The sequence below is a fragment of the Eretmochelys imbricata genome, chromosome 12 (genome assembly GCF_965152235.1).
Source record: "Eretmochelys imbricata isolate rEreImb1 chromosome 12, rEreImb1.hap1, whole genome shotgun sequence".
Taxonomy (NCBI): domain Eukaryota; kingdom Metazoa; phylum Chordata; order Testudines; family Cheloniidae; genus Eretmochelys; species Eretmochelys imbricata.
Window position 1 is genome coordinate 35,559,313 of NC_135583.1, and position 21,435 is coordinate 35,580,747.

Consider the following 21,435-nt stretch of genomic DNA (forward strand, 5'->3'; position numbering starts at 1 on the left):
TGCGTCAACCTCAGTACATCAACTGTGGCTCAGCAGTACTCAGGGAGGTGTTGCTGTGCCGTTGTAACAGGGCCACTTACATCTGAGGGAGACAAATTTAAGTGTAGACACATGCACAACTATTTGGACACAAGGCACCTTACATTGACCTAACTTTGTAGTGTAGACCAGACCTTTGCCTCAGAGTTCAGTCAGTGGTAGTCTGTTCTTTTCAGACCCAACCTGTAAGGGGGTATCTGAGCAGTGGGATGTGTCTTCACAGCAGTTAATTGTACTGTACTATCTGCACTGTTAGCCTAGCTGGAGTGAGTGTGACCATACTTCAAAACTACACTCACATAGGTGATTGGATTAGCTCAGGGGTTGGCAAACTTTTTGGCCTGAGGGCCACGTCGGGGTTGCACAACTGTATGGAGCGCCAGGTAGGGAAGGCTGTGCCTCCCCAAACAGCCTGTCCCCTATCCACCCCCGACCCATCCAAACCCCCTGCTCCTTGACCCCTGACCACCCCCTCCCAGGAGGGGAGAGAAGACTGGATTGTATGTGAAGATGATTGTGTAATTTGAAGTGCAGCTTTTTAAAATGTATTGTCAGATTTTTTGTTTTGCTTTTTACATGAGTGCACCTAAAAAATCTCATAAAACAGAAATTATGATTCAGCAAATGTTTTTGTTAGGAACATTTTTGGGAGACGTTAAATGCAGTATTTTAAGTGTAGGCTTACCCTAAGAGCTATGGGGCAATTCCCTGAAATATGTCTTAAGGGTTCTGTTCTTCAGGGGTTAAGTGATGCTTTTGGGTATTGAATAGCTGATATATAGCAGCTGCTTAAAGAATCCTTAAAGGACTTAATGTTTTCATGGTCTCATATGTTGATCTTTACTTCAAGCAGCTAAATTACTTTATGTATGTAGTTCATGATCTTATGGTGGTTTTGGTCTTGAGAACAATAGGTCTTATGTATGACCTTTGTGTGAAGTATTGAGAACTGAAGATATTTGTTTGTATATCAGTTTTATGTTTAGAAATACTTTAAATCAGGTTCTTGTAAGACTCCAAGTTCAAAAATGTTAAATCTTATGAATATTTTTGCAGTTTCTTGGAGCTGTAGCTTAAACTTCCTTTTTTAATTGCTAGTATATCCACCTATTATTTCTTTAAGGAAAGGAAACTGAGTAAAAAACATAAAATGCAATAGGGGTATAAAACCTACCACAACCCAACCTTTGATTTTTATAGATGAAACAGCCACTCACATTTTCAACTCTGATAACTCTTTATGTAACACAACTCCAGACTTGGAAATGTGCATCTCCATATGGCCAAGAGGATTTATCATGAGCAAGGGTAGGCGTTGGTATCATTATTATTCAGCTGGGTTTTCTGAGGGAGGCATGGATGATGTGTGAGAGTTTCACTGTTGCCATTGAAAGTTGCTGAGGAAAAGCACCTAGTCATATTTTTTGTGGCAACACCACCCTTTTTTTTTTCTTTTTTTTGGGCTTCTCTGGTTCTCATCAACAATTTCTGTGGCTACTTTGTCTGATGCATTGTATCCTCTTATATTTCTAGACATTGAAAACTAGTCTCTTCCAGTCATCTACCTATTTCCTCAGTTTATTCAAATTCTCAGTCTATCTTTTAATAATATACACTGTGCCAACGACCTTACTTTGCATCATCAGTATATTTGGACACAATTCAACTAGTTCCACTTCCTAAGCCAGGGGCAAACTATGGCCTGGGGGCTGCATCCAGCCCTCCAGACATTTTAATCTGGCCCTCGGGGCTTGCCCCACTTCAGTTGGGAAGCAGGGTCAGGGGCTCGCCCCACTCCGCGCGGCTCCCAGAAGCAGCAGCATGTCCCCCTCTGGCTTCTACGTGCAGGGGCAACCAGGGGGCTCCGCACGCTTCCCCCACCCCAAGCGCTGCCCCCGCAGCTCCCATTGGCCAGGAAACATGGCCAATGGAAGCTTCAGGGGCGGTGCCTGTGGACAGGGCAGTGCGCAAAGCCGCCTGGCCGTACCTCCATGTAGGAGCCAGAGTGGGGACATGCCACTGCTTCTGGGAGCTGCTTGAGGTATGCACCGCCCAGAGCCTGCACCCCAACCCCCTGTTCCAGCCCTGATCCTCCCCCCACCCTCTGAACCCCTCAGTCCCAGCCTGGAGCACCCTCCTGCATGCCCAACCCCTCATTCCCAGTCCCACCCCAGAGACGCATCTCCAGCTGGAGCCTTCATCCCCTCCCTCTGCATCCCAACTCACTGTCCCAGCCCAGAGCCCCCTCCCACACCTTGAACTCTTCATTTCTGGCCACGCTTCAGAGCCTGCATCCCTAGCCTTTGCCCGCACTCCAACCCCCAATTTCATGAGCATTCATACAATTTCCGTACACAGATGTGGCCCTTGGGCCAAAAAGTTTGCCTACCCCATCCTAAGCCATGGTCTACATTACCAACTTATGTCGGTATAACTATGTCGTTCAGGGGTGTGGATCTAACCCCTGTGTAGATAGCACTATGTCTCCCGTTGACATAGATACTGTCTCTCGGGAGGTGGAGGACCTAAGCCAACAGGAGAAGCTCTCCCGTTGGCATAGATAGTGTCTTCACTAAGCGCTACAGTGACACAGCTGTAACACTGCAAGTGTAGACAGGTCCTAAGTCTCTAAATAGGATTGGACCCAGCACTGAGCCTTATAAAACCCAAATTGTTAGACAGTCCAATGGAGATTTTGTGTAATTTACTATCCTTTTTTAACATTAATACCTGTAGTGATGGGGGCCTTCTTTAAAACTGTCAGTGTACACTGGAGCTCCAGTTACTGCTAGTGGGAATTTTAAGAGAAAGCTTGTTGTAGACAAGGCTATAAAAAATTAAGTAACTTGCTCAGGGCAAGAGAAAGGAATCTGAAAGAGAGTAGGGATGCAAAGATGATAGTTTTAGTTCCCGTTGCCACACACAAACCTTTAAAATGTTGCATCTCTTTTAAAAATAAATCATTTTACCTTGAGTTTGCTAATGAGACAAAGTGTAAATCCTTATATAACAATGTGGGTTTTTTTTGTTTTTTTCTTTTTCTTTTTAGTATATCTTTGGGGAGTTCAGCCCTGATGAATTTAATCAATTCTTTGTGACTCCTCGATGCTCTGTTGAGGTAAGAACTACGTTTCAGTGTTTTATCTGAAGATGTGATGCATATTGTTTTACACAAATGTAGTAGGTTTATTAGTATATAATTAAAAATATAATAATCAATGTTGTTTTTATTGTTCACTTGTGAATTAACAAAACTCAGTTGTTCACCGTAGAGCTCCCGGGAATAAAATTTCAATTTGTATTTATGTTGATCGCACACTAGTTGCTCACTCCTGCAGTTCTTTTCCTGTCCAGATATATGGCAGCTATAGTCCCTCTTAAGCAGTGGTCTCTTGTTCTATCCTTACTCAACTCTTGAGTCAGTGTGTGAAATGTGGAGAGAAGGATCCTGGCTTGTTCTTTCTCCTTCCTCATTGCTGGAATATCTGCAATTGTAGTGATTGCATGTAGGAGTTGGAAAGGAAAGACCTGCTCAATGGAACCAGCAGCTTTCCTTATTTAACTTTTCAGTGATGGACGTAGTAGCAACTTTCTCAGCAACATTCCTGTTTGTAGGTGAGATCCCAGATTTCTTGAACCAAAGAGGAAGAGTAGAGCTCTCACTACAGAACCTGATGTGGCTTTCTGCCTCCTTGTAGCTGTTATCTGGAGTAGATCCCAGGTTTTGTACTCTTTGGACTCATACTGCGGGTAGCACTGGAAAGTGGAAGGAGGTATCCATTGGGTCCTGTAGGAAGGACCACGAACCTCCAGGATCCCTATATGACCAAACCTGGCCTAAAGGTAAAGGTGATGAGGAACAAAACTGAGGAAGTGGTAAATACTTTAAATTTTCACTTCCCTCCTCTGACCCTCTTCTTCCCCCCCCAACATAAAACAAACCCTCAACTGTATGTATATGGGAGGAAAATTCCCCCCCTCAGAATGAATATATTTATAAAGTAAGCTCTGTTGTCTGTCATTAATGTGTTTTACTAAGGTTCTACTGTAGTAATTTGATTTTCAAGTTCTTTGTGGCATACAGAAATTCAGTACCACATTGCTTTTCAAGTTCATGGGTGTATAGCTAACAACCCTTGGTAGCTTCTCAGACTGGTTGCATGAAGGAATGTGAAGGATACTAGAAGAAGAGGATGAGGAAAAATAGGTTGGAAGAAGACATGCAAAGGGAAGGGGGAGGAAAGAAAAAAAGGGGAGGCGAGGCCAGCATGAAGAGAACTTAACAGGTAGGTAGTGACTTTCTGTGTTTGTGAGTAAGCTAAAGCTATATACAAATGTTTCTCCTGTCAACAGACTGGAGAAACTTAATGCATTTGCTGGATTCACAAACACCAAAGAGTTTGTCCTTTTACCACAAAAACAAGTTTTAGATTAAAATATAGTTTCCACAGTATTGGAGGACACCAGCCTGGAGTGATGGATGACTGTCTCCTCTGTGAAGAGTGGGCAGGAGTACAAAATGTTTGTGACTGTCCAGTTCTTTTTGGTCTAATCTACTACTTCCTCCACCTTAGAGCATGCTAGCAGGAGCAATATTCCTATGTCCTTGGCAGTAGGTGGATAGAAAGAATAAAGGGAAACATATGGTGCCTTTTGCTACAAGCTAGTTATGAAGTTGACTTATGCACATGATTGGTACACCCAACAAACTCTGCTCCAAAAAAAAAAAAAAAAAAAAAGAGCAAGTTACCAGGACCTTCTTGCTTCTCTCATCAAGCTTCTTGGCTGGAGGTGAGAGCTCCTCCAAAGGGGTAAGAAAAAATAGGCACTCTCCTCTGCTTTCATTTTGAGCCCTTGATAGTTCTTATGGGTTGCTAATGTCTTAAATCAGGCCTTTTTATATTGTCCTGAAGTTGAACTGTGCAAAACATAACCCCACCCTCGTGCTCCAAATTTGGCCCTTTAAAACTCTCCCTCAAAGCTGCCTTTTCATGCTTAAGTTTACTGAAAAAGTATGGGAGTATCTTCTAAGGACTCTAGCTAAAGAAGGAGCAGAAATGATCATCAGGGCTCCTGGTAAAGTATCAGAAGCCTTAGTGCACTGATCTCCCTGTGGTTTGCAAGATTTAGCTGACTCACTGATGTTGGAACTGTGATTTCGTCAGTGTGCTCACCATCACTTGGAGTGATAAGCAAAACACATTTTGTTAGGATAGAGGAAACTGATGGTTAGAGAGGCCCAATGGGGCAGTCCTGAAGAAGCTTACATGTGGGGTCTACGTGTGTGAGTAACTCCAATCAGTGATATGTCCTTTGTCAGTTGCCTTCAACCCTCCATTGTGCCACTTCTCTCCTGCACACCACTGTATTCCTTCTCCACTCATTCCAGGAAATTAAATAAGGTATCCCAATTTTGAGGAACCCTAATTCATTGAAAATCAGGTCACCATAATAGAAATAAAGAATGTGTGTATATTCTGGTCAAGTATTTGAGTCATGGCATAATTTCCTGTTGTATATAGATTTACTCTGGGTGGTAGTGAATCATTTCAAACTACTGATAGTGTGCAGTGAGGGAAACAAAGTGTTAGGAATAATTTAGAATGGATTTCATAATTTAAAAAAAACAACCCACATTTTATCTTCTCTTTCCAAATAAAGTGTTGCATTTTCTTAAGCCACTTGTAAAATTAATGACAAAGAAGATAAAAGCATTAATCATAAACCTTATTGTAAATCACAACTGAACATAGACTTTTGGAAAGCAAATCTGTTTTGCCTTGACCATGGAAGGAATGTGGGCTGAGCATGGGTGATTTTTCAGTAAAACTGAAATCTTTCAGCACTTCATTGAGAATTATGACTTTATAACCATGAATCATCTTGGATTCTTTTGGTAATACAAAAGATGAATTTTCAAACTTGGGTGCATACAGGTAAGTACTTAAATCTGTCATTACAAATCTAAGTGCAGATTCAGATACTTAAATCAACACTTGGGAGCCTAAAATTAGGCACTTACATATATTTTAGGCATGTAAGTTTGAAGATTTAGGCATAGAGGTTACTTTACTAAAACCTTCATAATAGCTTGAACAACATGGGTATTGCCTTGAAAGAGTAACTACATCAGATATTTTGACTTGAATTTAATATTTTTAATGTGAGTGAGACATTGTTTACTCTTGTATTTGACTGCGGAATAGAATTTGAACATCTGTCAAGCTTTGTCCATTTGTCTTTGTTCTGTCACCAAGCCCTGTAGTTACTCAAAGATCTAGAAAGAGTGCGTATATTTTTTTCTCTTTTGTTAAGCTACATTCTGTTTTCTACTTTACTCTCTTTATCTTCCCCTTTCTCCACCCATTCATTCTCGCTTCCATCCAAGAAGGGATGATGTTTATATAGTTAAAAAATGTCTAAAATATGAATAGATTATTAGGAATACAGATGTCTTCTCAATACTTTTATTCTGTTACTGTACCTAAAATAATTTTACATTATGGTATACAAGAAAGTATTTTATTTTTTAAAATAAAAATAATTATTGTTTAAAGAGAATAGAAAGGATCAGATTCAATGGAGAAATGGTTTGTGATCTATTAGCATCTAGGACAATGGTACCAGTTATCTGCATAGCAGCTTGTCCTGTGTTTTCAGTGGCAAACTTGAAGGCTTTGATTGCTTTTATTCAGAGGGGAGAGAACATGGGGAGAGGCTGGGAAGCATGAGACAGCCAATCTACACAACAAACACTGGTTCAAATAAAAGAAGACATATATCTGCTTGTTTGAATAGTTCAGATTTGCTTTGCTTTTGCAGCCGAGCAGTTTGAACCTTCACAGGGAGGATTCAGGGAACCATGTGTACAAATAATTAAATGAAAATCCACGCAGCAAAAAATAGATTCCCCAGTCCTACAAAAAGAATTTTTTTTTTTACATTATCCCAGCTAGCCCATCACCAAAGAAAGTTTTCTAGTAAAATAGACTTTTACAAATTTTTTTTACCTAAACAAGGATTTATTTTCCCTGCTACCATTTAGATATTGCTGAGGCTAAATGTTCAAAGATGAGCCATCACCCATAGATTCCGTGACACAGATTACTTTACTTAGTAATTCTTTTATTTTATCAATTTCAGGGTCAGTTTCTGACAGTTGAGTTTTTCTTTCTTCCTTACTCCCCCAACATCTCAATGGCTCCTTCGGGATTCCACCCACTTATCTCTTTCTTCTTTCTGGCACAAATTCCTTAAGTTTCAGCAAGTTCCTCCCAGAACTAGAAGATGCTTCAGAAGCTTCGTCCTCCAGTGATCTATTCTGTCCTCCCTCTTCTTCAATATCTGTTTGAGACCACAGGGAGAGGTAAGATTTCATGGCAGTGCTGCTGGTAGCGCACTGAGGACACCCAGCAGTACATCTCCCATTAAAGGTGTCTGGACCCATTTATCAGAGTGGTGTAAAACCACATGATCCTGTTCGTTCCTCACTAAGTCTAGATGAACAAGGGAGCATCATTATGGAAAATGCCTTCCACTTTCAGCTTGCTATAAATTTCAGCCCTTCTTCCCAGAAAAAAGATCTGGCCATCGTGATCCTTTCATTATCTCCAAACTGGATTGCTGTATCAGGGGCCAAAGATGAAAGTGATGCAGAGTTTCTACTTTCCTTCTCAGTGAGCTGTCACTGATTCCCAGTCTGCTTCCATTGCCAAATCAAGACCAATGACCCTGACCTTCAAAGCGAGACCCTGTATGTTATCAACCAAATCTCCTTTCATGAGCCTTCAAGACAGCTGTTCTTCCATGGAACAAGGCAGTGTATAATGCCCAGGGCAGAATATATGAGAGCAGATTAAGATATTCAGCTGTGGAATGAACTTCCAGAGGGGTCTAAAGTTGGCCACCCTCAGAGTACATAGCAAAAGCTTTCTGGTCAAGAAAGCTTTCCCAGTATAATCAAAATTATTTTTAAGGTATATATCTCCACCCAGAGCCTCCTATAACCAGAAAAAGAGAAGAGTGGAAGACTTCATGAGGCTCCACCAAGGAACTTGCTATGCAGATCTTAGCTTGAAAGCACATGTATAATACGATTATGGGTGCTGTAGAAAATCCTAAGATTTCTTGAAGCAGAGCGAGTTTCAAGATAAATGTATGCCTATACGTTTGCAACTCAGTTGAGTGCCCTGTGCAGTAACACATTATGTGTCTACAGACCACCAGGCAAGCTTTGTGGAAGAAGCTAAAGAGCAGTGTGAAATTTAACACCTCATGGAATGTACTATAGGTGCAAAGCTCCAGGATATTTTACTTTTTCATGTGAAATAATTATCATGGAATTTATTTATCCTTTAATTTCAGCATACTTGAGGCGAACCAGTATATAGGCAATATACTCTTTTTTTTTTTTCATGTAAGTAGTGAAAGAGTTACATTAGTTCACTAGCTCCAGGTAATGGATCCTGCATTTTATACCAAAGTGCTTGATTCTCCATCCAGATAGTGACCATGTACTATGGTGGCACTATTTAAACGGGTAGTGCAAAGCTAATAGTCTTCATTTTGCTATCATGAACAGGATAAGATGATCAAGAATAGCTGCTTTAAATTTTGCTGTATTTTTAAGCAGAGGGTTTAAAACTCTTCAAAGGCAATACTACTTGTGGATAAAACAGAGGGCATGGAGTCAAAAGGCCTGTTATGACTCTGCCACAGGCTTTTGTTGTGAACTTTAGCAAGCTATTTAATCTCTCTGTCCTTCCATCCTTTAATTCTTGGTATGTTTTTGCTAGCCTCGGAGAATCCTGAAGTGAACTGGAGGACAGCTTATGATTCTAGAGCAGGGGTGGGCAAACTACGGCCCATGGGCCAGATTCTGGGTCTGGGGCTTGCCCCACTCTGGCACTCCAACCGGGGAGCAGGGTCGGGGGTTGCTCCACGCAGCTCTCAGAAGCAGCGACATGGGCCTCCTCCAGCCCCTATATGTAGGGACAGCTAGGGGGCTCTGCTCTGCATGCTACCCCAGCCCCAAGCACTGCCCCGCAGCTTTCATTGGCCAGGAACCGTGGCCAATGGGAGCTGTGAGGGCGATGCCTGCGGACAGGGCAGCATGCAGACTGCTTGGCTGCGCCTCCATATAGGAGCTGGAGAAGGGCATGCCGCTGCTTCTGGGAGCCGCTTGAGGTAAGCGCTATCCCGAGCCTGCACCCCTGAGCCTCCCCCCTACCCCCCAGCCCAACTCCTTGCCGCAGCGCTGATCCTCCTCTGCCCTCCAAACTCCTTGATCCCAGCCTAGAGCATTTTCCTGCACCCCAAACCTCTTATCCCCAGCCACAGCCCACACCCCAGCCAGAGCCTGCACTCCTTCCCACACCCCAACCCCCTGACCCAGCCCTAATCCCCCTCCTGCCCTCTGAATCCCTCGGTTCCAGCCCGGAGCACCCTCCTGCACCCCAAACTCCTCATTCCCATCCCCACCCCAGAGCTCGCACCCCCAGCCGGAGCCCGCACCCCCCAGTCCCCAATCCCAATTTTGTGAGCATTCATGGCCCGCCATACAATTTCTATTCCCAGATGCGGCTCTTGGGCCAAAAAGTTTGCCCACCCCTGTTCTAGAGTTTGTAACTCGAGGTGATTGTAGTCTTTATCTCTTATCTCTGATTATAGTCAATTAGTCTCTGTAGAGTGTCAAACTACAATGTCGGGCTGAGTGTATATATATAGAAATATAAGTTCAAGACCGCGTTTTGGACAATTGGATATAAAGTTATTTTTAAATGATCAAGGTATTTTTAATTAAATTAACATAAAATGTTGTTTTTAAAGAGCTGTTTTGCCTGTCATTAAATCTTATTTTCTTTTCTTTGCAGCTTCCTCCATACAATGAAACAGTTCCTTGTGGTATTAAGTCCACAGGTGAGCGTCATGATGGTAATAAATCATTCCTTTTTTTTCTTAATTTTTTCTTCAGGTTGTTGGGCTCTCCCCGTAGTGTCCTGATACAGTACAGATTGTCTTTAAATTAGTCCAGTTCAGGTTGATTAGCATGTGTATGCGCATGTATCTGTCAGGCTGCTTTTTCAACACTTGCTAGCCCGTTGAAATCGACAAGAATGTTTGAGAATGTTGTTTTAACGTTTTTCTGTAGCTAACTGTAGTAAGTATGCTCGCTACTTCACTGTGGCAGTTTGTGCTGTAACAATTCCGTTAAAAACTTCTTGTGGAAGCTTTTAGAATTCAGTTGAAAAAATTGCTTAGGGCAATTGCTTAGTATGGAGTTCTTAATCAAGGAGTGACTAAAATAAATAGCTTGGATAACACTTAACCGTCTGTGGACTTTTACTGCCCCCTCTGTAAAAGTCTCAACACAGAGTATTCTTTGGCAGTTGCAGCCTGAAGATGACTCTGAGAGCAGTGTTCTGCTTAGTGTTCAGCATGACATTCTGTTTCTATGTGGCTCAGCTGTTTTTCTGGAAAATCCTTTTTTGGAGAGCGAGAGAGAGAGAGAGAGAGAGAAAGTATGACTCGCAATGTAAAAATGTATTACTGAGCTCTGATTTAAAGCAGTAATGATCACTATTTTCTCCCCACATGCACACCTTTTCTCCACACCTTAAAAAGGAAAAAAAACAAACCCCTGCCTGGTTTCATAATGAGATAATATTTCATATTTACATAGCACCTTCCATCTGAGGATTTCAGTTCTTTATAATAGTCTGCATAATACTTTTACAAAGTAGATAAGTATTCTCTTTTTAGAGCTGAGTTAACGTAATTGTAGAGAAGTTGAGACTTGTCCGAAGGTATTTGGGAAGCTAGTGGCAAAACTGGGAATAGAATCCAGATCTCCTTTAGCTAAAAATATACTTGATGTTTGTTTTAAATTTGGCTGGTCATTAGCGCGGCATTTGGAATAGCCATTAAAATTTTATAGAAGAACAAAACGCACAAGGTAACATTAGGGAAAACATAAACATAAAGATAAAAGTCATTGGCCATAATTTTCAAATTTTGGTGACTAAACATACATGCCTAAACAAAGATTCAGGGTACCTAACTAATCTTTTCAGTGGTGCTGAGCAACAACTCCATCTAAAGTCAGTGGAAGTTGTGAGTGCTTAGCACCTTTGGAAATCTGGAAAAAAAAAAAAAAGATCCAGGTGCCTAAATATGGATTTAGGTGCCTGACTTTAAACGCCTAAGTTTGAAATAGGGATGATTACCCAAATGGCTTTTTGTATGGTTTAGCACAGGCTATATAGAACGCTGGTTTCTGCAAACGTTTTTCAGATCCTGCCCAGACCATAAATACTCCCTCCCTCCCCTGAGATTGGTTAATGATGGCAAATCAAACTTTGCCTCAAAAATGCGTCCTACTTAACAAACATGCACTATAATGTGCCTGCATAGTATCATAGTTATGGCTTCATAAGAAGCAGTTGAAACTAAAATGGAAAAAATTACTCAGGCAAAGTCTTGTTAGTAACGTTGAGATTACCCATTGATCACATAACCATAGTATAAAATGTTACTGTTTTTATGGTGTAATGATATCTACAGTGAATGGCTGGAGGAGCTGTTGATGCATATTATGAATAATTGCATTTGGCTAAAAAACTGCATGATAGACAGTGCATACTAATTCTTAATACGCATTCACAGCTTTCATTATAATGCATTGACATGATACATTGTAACATCTTCAAAGGGTATCTTGTCAATGTGCAGTATTCTTCATACCTTCAGGTGCATCCATTTCAATCCATGCAACAATAGATCCTCGAAACACCACGGAATGGATTGAAACAAAGGTGGCTGGAAGCAAAGTGGAAGGTACAAAAATAACCATAAAAGAAAGTTGGTCTCTTTCATATTTTTCTTTAAAAAGGCACTAAATACAATGTTAAAACAAATAAGATTTTGTCATAACTAGTGGCAGTGTGGAAATGAGTGTTATGACCCAACCTTCACAGTTCCTGTAAATAAGAGGTATTTCAGGGGTTTGATTTAAAAAAGGAGTAAAAGTCTTAACTCCTTTTTGGTTGATTTTATCCACTTTACGGTTATTATAAAGTAAGTATTTTTTCTTACTACAGTTTGGCTATAGGTAATAGACTTAAATTCCTTTGCTAATAATCCCCTGTTTGTGGGATTAATAGCATGTGCAATTTTGCTCCAGACTATAAAATCGCATACCAAGTCTTAGTCCAAAAGCAATTTTTTCTAATAAGAATTTAGGAAAAATCCTATGCTTGATTGGTTTCAAATTTTAATAAGTTTTAATTAGGGATTGGAAGGGATAGGAAGATTTCAACAGGTATTAAGAAAAATACACAATTTATTCCTAAAACTTAAAAGCATTGTGATTGGCATCAACTTTGTTATGCTCTGTTGCATAAAAACAAGTGTTCATGACACTGATACACTCATTAACGTGGATATGTTGAAATGCCGTGTGCACAAATAAATTGCACAAAATCGTGTTATCCTGTTAGCAAATGTATAGGTAAACTAGATGAATCTGTAGATGTAGAGATTAGTGCACCATATTATAAGTATTTATTTTGAAATAGTGACCAGTGTTGTTTGAACAGGAATCCTGTAGGAAAAGGATGATCTGAAACTCACTTTTTAGCAACACTTTTTTTTTGTTCCTTTTGCAAAACAGAAAACAAATGTTTTCAAGCTCATGGAAGCAGTAGTATATGTACCATAGAAAATCACACAAAATTGTTTTCTGATTAAATATTAATGAAAATTTGTCCTGGGAACCACTAAAATTCAAAATTAAAAAAACAGCATGAATTTTATAATCTTAATTACCTTATATACTCTGTCATAAGCCAAATATTTTTGGTAAAAAAGTGACGCATCATAGAGCGGGGGTCGGCTTATAAACGAGTCTACACCAAAATTTGATGATTTTAAACTCTATTAAATCATTGAATTGAATATCTAATACATTGTCGTTTTGTTTACCTGGAGCATCTGCAGGCATGGAGCCCCTCAGTTCCCTGTGGCCGCAGTTCGCCGTTCCCAGCCAATGGGAGCAGCGAACCTCGGCCACAGGGAACTGAGGGGCTCCATGCCTGCAGACGCTCCAGATAAACAAAATGTCCCAACCCGCCAGCGGCTTACCCTGATGGGCCGGGAGCCAAAGTTTGTCAACCCCTGAAACATAGGGTTGGCTTATGAAAGGGTCATACAGTTTTTACTCTTTTTACCTATCCATCTTGGGGGGTCAGCTTGTAAACAAATGGGCTAATAAACAAGTATGTATGGTACATTATACCCCTGTTTGGTATTAATGAAAATTTCTGTCACAGTTAATACACTTTAAATGTCAAGGCAGCCTGAGGCATGTAGTGTTACTAGTTTTGTAATCTATTGATAAAATATACATGAGGTGGTTACTTAAGTTCCATACACGTGCAACATACGGTTCTTTGATATATGTATAAACAGGAATTTAGTTACGGTTTTACATTTAAAAAAAATGACTATGACAGCATTTCGATATATTTCAGTCTGTTATGAGAAAAATTCTTAGCATTTCTTGAAAGTTATGAAATTATCGAGGTAAATTATTTCTCATTGTTCATATACTCACTTTCGATCAGTTTATATTTTAAATGTAATGTTGTGTCTGGCTTTGATCCAGTCACATTAGTTGTATTTCTTGTGACACATAAAATGAATATCCTATCTTTTTATTATTAAGCTGCTGATAATTTTGGATTTCCAAAACCTGAAACATTTCCAGTTGAGTAGAATGTAATATATCATTCTGCCATTTGTGATTTGTCTTAAATATTCTTAATTAAAAAATCTTATCAGTTGCAAAGGTAGATTTTACTTTACTTTGGAAAAATGCAGTTTATAGAGTTACTGTTATAGAAAATGACAGGTTTCAGAGTAGCAGCCGTGTTAGTCTGTATTCGCAAAAAGAAAAGGAGTACTTGTGGCACCATAGAGACTAACCAATTTGTTTGAGCATAAGGTTTCGTGAGCTACAGCTCACTTCATCGGATAAATTGGTTAGTCTCTACGGTGCCACAAGTACTCCTTTTCTTTTTGTCATAGAAAATAAGACCTTCTTTAAAGATGTGCGGTAGTATGAAAAAGATGGTTCTTTTCATCACACTCTATGTTCCTCATCCTGCAGTTGGATCCCGGCAGACTACCAGTGAAGTCATTGAGACTCCATATGGCTGAAAGGGTACAACTGTGTTTCTTGCAGGATCTGGTGCCCATATTTTCTTAAACTGAAGTCCTACTCTGTGTTACAGGAAAACTTTGATACTTTTTTCATCCTCATTTCATTTTAAAATATTTAAAAAACGTCCTTTTTCAAGATACAAATGGACATTGAGGATGGTTTTTGTTTGTATGAGGAATGTCATTTATACTTACGTTTCAGGAAAACAGACTTGTCTGTTACTAATTTTGTATCTTTGTGACTGGACTTTACTAACATACGTTTTTAATTTATTTTGTCCAGGGGAGGATTATCGGAGAATTGAATTTGGTGTTAATGAAGTTATTGAGACAGAGTCATCTGTGCTGAATAACACTGACTACAGTATTTCAAGCACTCTGAATCCTCAGGCTCCAGAATTTATCCTTGGTTGTGCATCAACTCAGAAAACCCATGATGACATTCTTAATGAAACTAACTACAACTCCATAGACTGCCAGTTCACTGATCCTGCCCTTGCTTTGGATAGCGGTTCTAATCCTGAAAGTGATAGCTTATCTGGGGGCCTCGGACAACGGGAGCGTAAAAAGAAGAAAAAAAGACCACCTGGATACTATAGTTATTTGGAAGATGTCAGTGATGGCATTGTTCCTGCAGAGGCTCTTGTAAATGGCCATGCAAATTCATCAGGACTGAATAGTATAAGCACAGAAGATACTGAACTTACAGGAGACATACCATCATCAGTCTCACCAAGGACTTGTAACAGCCCTGAAAATTCTGTGGACTTCATTAGTGAAGCTGTGTCTGATGATTCTGTTTCTAGTGTATTAGACAATACCAGGACTGCAGGGCAGCCTGAAATATGCAGTGTTACCAATTCTGAACAATTCTGCATCCCCTCAGAGGCTGGCAGAGAGAGCCCTTTAAGGACAGCTGTTGTAGAACCTTATGATGGTACTGATACTACTGAAAATCTTGGTGTTACTAATGGACAAACACTTGAATCCTCTGGTGAGGGCACAGCTGCCAATGGGGTAGAATTGCACACTATGGAAAGCACTGACTCAGACCAACCTAAACTCGAGGATGTTTCACCTACTACTGAGGCAACAGCCCCGGTTTCAGGATCAGTCCCTGTTAATCAGCCTGCAAAATCGTGGGCTAGTCTTTTTCACAATTCCAAGCCCTCTGCTTCCACACCTGTGGCCTATGTTGAGACTAAGTGTACCCCTCCTGCCACATCTACTCTGGTCCCTGAAAAACAGGTTGAAGTCAAAGAGGGACCTGTTCCAGTTTCAGAGGATCCTGTAGCCATAAAGATTGCAGGTATAGTTAACAGACACTAGAGTGGACGTTCTGGTAGAAGAGTAACACATTTTGCCTAAAACAAAAGTGTACAGTATTGAAAGAGAGAAGAGACACTTACCTTAATGCAAGATTAAGTTTGATTTTAATTACACAATTCAGAAAACTAATATAGTTATAAAGTGGGTAACTATTTCAACTTTCAGGTTTCACAGTAGCAGCCATGTTAGTCTGTATCCTCAAAAAGAAAAGGAGTACTTGTGGCACCTTAGAGACTAACAAATTTATTTGCGCATAAGCTTTCGTGAGCTATCGCTCACTTCATCGGATGCATACAGTGGAAAATACAGTGGGGAGATTTTATATACACAGAGAACATGAAACAATGGGTTTTACCATACACATTGTAACGAGAGTGATCAGGTAAGCTATTACCAGCAGGAGAGCAAAAAAAAAAGCCTTTTGTAGTGATAATCAAGGTGGGCCACTTCCAGCAGTTGACAAGAACATCTGAGGAACAGTAGGGGGGAAAAAACATGGGGAAATAGTTTTACTTTGTGTAATGACACATCCACTCCCAGTATTTATTCAAGCCTAATGTAATGTTGTCCAGTTTGCAAATTAAATGGATGCAAATCAGACATCAAGAATTATAACATTCAAAAACCAGTCGGAGAACACTTCAGTCTCTCTGGTCACTTGATTACAGACCTAAAAGTCGCAATTCTTCAACAAAAAAACTTCAAAAACAGACTCCCAACGGGAGACTGCCGAATTGGAATTAATTTGCAAACTGGACAACATTACATTAGGCTTGAATAAAGACTGGGAGTGGATATGTCGTTACACAAAGTAAAACTATTTCCCCATGTTTATTCCCCCCACCCCACCCCCCACTGTTCCTCACACGTTCTTGTCAACTGCTGGAAGTGGCCCACCTTGATTATCACTACAAAAGGTTTTTTTCTCTCCTGCTGGTAATAGTTTACCTGATCACTCTCATTACAGTGTGTATGATAACACCCATTGTTTCATGTTCTCTGTGTACATAAAATCTCCCCACTGTATTTTCCACTGCATGCATCCGATGAAGTGAGCTGTAGCTCATGAAAGCTTATGCTCAAATAAATGTGTTAGTCTCTAAGGTGCCACAAGTACTCCTTTTCTTATTTCAACTCTGTCCTTTGAATAAACATTGCAATAATATCATATGATCCTAAAACAAAAATACAGTAATATAAATGCTACATATAAGCATTTAAAGCTACACGAGGCATGGTTTAAATTTAACAGCACAGAGTTTAATTTAACAGTCTTACTGGAGGAGCAGTTTAGAAAAAAGTGTTTGCTTTCTGTTGAACTGTATTTGCTAAATAGTATGTCTTATTGACCAGTGTTTGTGATCCTGTTATAATGCATATATTCAAGGGAAGAGTGTTCAGATTGCTTATGTTAGAGTTAAGAAATGCAGTTAATGTTAATCAGCTATAACATTTCATTAACATAATTCTTAGATTTTGTTTCATCCTTTTTAGGGCAGTCAAACGGTTAAAAAATTTATTGCAATTAATTGCAGTTTTAATCACACTACTAAATCATAATAGAATACCATTTAATTAAATATTTTTGGATGTTTTCTACAGTTTCAAATTGATTACAGTTACAACTCAGAAAAAGTGTACAGTGTTGAATTTAAATTATTTTGTTTACAAATATTTGCAGTGTAAAAATGATAAAAGAAATAGTATTTTTCAGTTCACCTCCTACAAGTAGTTAAGTGAAATCTCTGTATCGTGAAAGTGCAATTTACAAATGCAGATTTTTTTTTGGTTACATAACTGCACTCAAAAACAAAACAGTGTAAAACTTTAGAGCCTACAAGTCCACTCAGTTCTATTTCTTGTTCAGCCAATCACTGAGACAAACAAGTTTGTTTACATTGATGGGAGGTACTGCTGCCTGCCTCTTATTTACAGTGACATCTGAAAGTGAGAACAGGCGTTCATATGGCACTTTTGTAGCCGGCATTGCAAGGTATTTACATGCCAGATATGCTAAACATTTGTATGCTCCTTCCAGGCTTCGGCCACCATTCCAGAGGACATGCTGCTGATGCTTGTTAAAAAAAAATTATGCGTCAATTAAACTTGTGACTGTACTCCTCCGGGTGAGAATTGTATGTCTCCTGCCCTGTTTTACTCGCATTCTGCATATATTTCATGTTGTAGCAGTCTCAGAGGATGACCCAGCACATGTTCGTTTTAAAAACACTTTCACAGCAGATTTGAGAAAATGCAAAAAAGGTACAGATGTGAGATTTCTAAAAATAGCAACAGTAATCAACCCAATGTTTAAGAATCTGAAGTGCCGTCCAAAATCTGAGAGGAACGAGGTGTGGAGCATGCTTTTAGAATTCTTAAAAGAGCTATACTCCAGTGCGGAAACTACAGAACCCAAAACACCAAAAAAGAAAATCAACCTTCTGCTGGTGGCATCTGACTCATGATGATGAAAATGAATATGCGTTATCAAGCGGAACCGCTCATCAGCATGGAAGCATGTCCTCTGGAATGGTGCTTGAAGCATGAAGGGACATATGAATCTTTAGCATATCTGGCATGTAACTGTCTTGCAATGCCAGCTACAACAGTGCTATGCGAACGCCTGTTCTCACTTTCAGGTGACATTGTAAACAAGAAGCAGGCAACATTATCTCCTGCAAATTGTAAGCAACCTTGTTTGTCTGAGCGATTGACTGACCAAGAAGTAGGACTGAGTGGACTTTGTAGGCTCTAAAGTTTTACATTGTGTTATTTTTGAATGCAGTTTTTTTGTACATAATTCTACATTTCTAAGTTCAACTTCCATGATACAAGTACTGCAGTGCAATCTCTTTATGAGGTGAATTGAAAAATACATTTTTTTTACAGTGCAAATATTTGTAATAAAAAATAAATGTAAAGTGAGCACTGTACATTTTGTATTGTGTGTTGTGATTGAAATTCGTATATCTGAAAATGTAGTGAACATCCAAAAATATTTAAAATAAATGGTACTCTATTGTTTAAGAGCACAATTAATCACGATCAATTTTTTTAATTGTGCAATTAATCGCGATTAATTTCTTTAATCACTTGACAGCCCTAAAGAATAGAAAATTTAGTGTGTTTCAGTACGCAGTCAAAAAAAACCCTAGCTGCATTTGTGTGAATGTCATTCCCCACATCTGGAGAGGCTTTCTTTAAACATTATAAAATTAAAAAAAAGTCACCTCTTACTTTTAGCCACTGAACAGGCCTGAGCAAAAGCGTAAGAAACCTCAGCCCAATGATACTTTGTGGATAAAGTTATAAATTGTAAAAAAATAGGGGCTTTGGCCAGAAGTGCCATCATATCCATAGCTAAAATGTACATTCTGGTAAAATTGAATAAAAATTTGCACAATATGTAAATGAACCTAATTAATTGTCCTTCAAGAGACTCAGTCCATGGGTATTTACTCTTCCAAAAATGCTGTCATATGAATCTGCAAAGTAGAATGCCTTATGTAAAAATGCTTGCACAAAATCCTGTTGATATGCCATTAACTAATCTATAAGTAAATTGGAAACTAATGTGTGGACAATTTCTAATGAAAGATTATCTGTATTTGGGAGTTTTCTACTCTAACCAGAAATTGACCTGGGGCTTTCTATCCCAAACCAGCAGGACTACTTGTGGAGGTAAATAGTCTATTTTCCCCCTGTCAGTAGTGGTTCTGTATGAGGCTTGTAAGTAGTAGGCTCATTCACTAAAGATACTTATGTTCTGTAATTTTGCCTTGGGGCGGGGGCAAATCCTACTGACTTATTCACACATGTAGTATTATTTGCTTATGCGGAACTACTCACATAAGATGATCAGTGTACTGACCTAGCCCAGCTCTGCTTTGCTTTTAAACTAGATGAGATCAGATGCAGTCAGAGTAGCACAGAAATGGCTGTTTAATGAGAAACTGTCAACTTTAAAATTACACTATAGTCTAATTTTTTCTCTAATGTTGTAACACCTAAAATATTATAAGTGAAAGAAATTACAGGAACTGTTCTGTAGTTTATGTTTGAAAGCACTTCATGTTTTGTTATTTTCACTGTTTTCTCTGTATAGCCAGATACTATTTTTTCCCCTCCTTATATGTATCTTTCATCCACGTAAGAGGAGAGAAAAATGTATTTTTTTGAAAATTATTATAAAACTGCAAAGTTGGCAAAGGGGACTTAAACAGGTATAGTCCTTGAAATTAATTTTAATTTTTTTAAGTGATTAGATTACATTGACTAGATGTAAAGCATCCAGCAATTGTCTCAATACCAAAATTGTTGTTCCTGTATTTATTTTATCACAAGATGCACGTATACTTTTGTTATATATTATTTGAGTTTTCTTACCCTGTTAGCTTTAAAATGTTATAAACTGCACTATGGGTAACAAGTTTAAAAATTATGAAGGTTATTGCTGTAGGAAAATGGTGAAGAACAATTTGACTTTACCTTTTATTCCTTTGAGTTAAAGGGCCATTGGAAAATATATATGTTCATTTTCAGGTTTGCAGTTAATTGTTTTTGAAAGGTTTTATAAATACCGTGGCTTTAGGGTCACCACCAGCAGATGAGCATTAAGCTCTCATTATTTAAAAAAGAGAAAAAATGTATTTTGTTAAAAGTTCATAAAAAAAAATTGTGTCGTAAAATAGTGAGATTTAACATTTATATTTTGTGAAACTGAGTTTTTAACTTTAAGATGTGATTTTTTTCAAATTGCGTGTTGAGTACTTTAAAAGGATAGCTGAGTTAAACATTTTTTAAAAACAAATTCCCTTATTTTCAGCTGTTAGCAGCTGGAGTAAGTTAGAGCAGTCTTGGGGTTTCTCCATCTGTTCTGTGGATCCGCTCTACATAGAGCTGCAATAAAACAAAGCCACCTGTATGTACCTGATCAGCCAGACCATAGAATGTAGCCAAATAGGTGGTGGGATATGTGTGTTTATCATATACATACATATACACACATGTTTAACTTTTTGTAATTCGTTAATACAAATAAATATATCAAAATATATGTACCAAAAACTTTTAAAAACCTAATGTCACTAAAAAATTTAATATTTTTAATGTTAAAATATTAAATTTTCTATTGATTTTTAGGGTCTCTAATGTTTTAAAAACATAAATCTGAATTTGGGGCCTAAATTGATCTGATAGCATACCTTTAAATCTGTCATGCAAGCATTCTAAAACTAACACAGTAAATGCTTTGAGCTTAGTGGTTATCATTCGATTCTAATATTTGTATTAGGCTTTAATGCTTTTGGTCCAGTCTGGCATGGTGGTGAGTTCTGGCTTTATGGGAAGGTAAGAGCATTTATCAGCTTATCACTTCATCCAATTGGGCCCGTTAGCGTTTTGGCATGTTACATTTTAAGTGATTTCAAGTAGCAGCGTTGTACAATTTAACGAAAAATCTGACTGACTTTAAAATTATCGTACCATAGGGAATTTACATTAGATTCTATATACCTATTATCAAAATAATGCATTGTTCTGTTTAAAAAAAAAAAACTTTCTAAAAATCCTTTTATCAATGATAGTACGTACGTACACACACACACACACACTCTCTCTCGTCGTCTCTGGAACAAACATTTTTAAATAACCCCCCCAAAATTAATAGGCAAACATATCTTTTTTACTTTTGAGGGGATATTGCATAGAGTGGAGAGTAGGAATCATTTAATAGTATTTTAAAAGTAATTTAAAATCACGAGACTTCTTATAAAGTGTATGACTGACTGAAACTTGGTGTGTTGATCTTACGTCTCTCAGTATCAACCCTAATCTGGAGGGACTATG

The 21,435-nt window shown here is 38.7% G+C and overlaps 1 protein-coding gene across 4 annotated transcripts in view; it reads left to right on the forward strand.

Annotated features, from left to right (window-relative positions):
* The window catches only part of USP10 (ubiquitin specific peptidase 10), a 74,406-nt gene that overhangs the window by 19,640 nt on the left and 33,331 nt on the right, over positions 1 to 21,435 (forward strand). Inside the window, exons 2-5 of one of the 4 annotated variants that reach the window (XM_077830714.1) lie at positions 3,089 to 3,157; positions 9,912 to 9,972; positions 11,788 to 11,874; positions 14,543 to 15,568. In XM_077830714.1, the coding sequence (XP_077686840.1) occupies positions 3,089 to 3,157; positions 9,912 to 9,972; positions 11,788 to 11,874; positions 14,543 to 15,568 (1,243 nt within the window). The remainder of the gene's footprint in view (positions 1 to 3,088; positions 3,158 to 9,911; positions 9,973 to 11,787; positions 11,875 to 14,542; positions 15,569 to 21,435) is intronic. The other 3 variants (XM_077830715.1, XM_077830716.1, XM_077830717.1) reach the window with 3 other exon arrangements.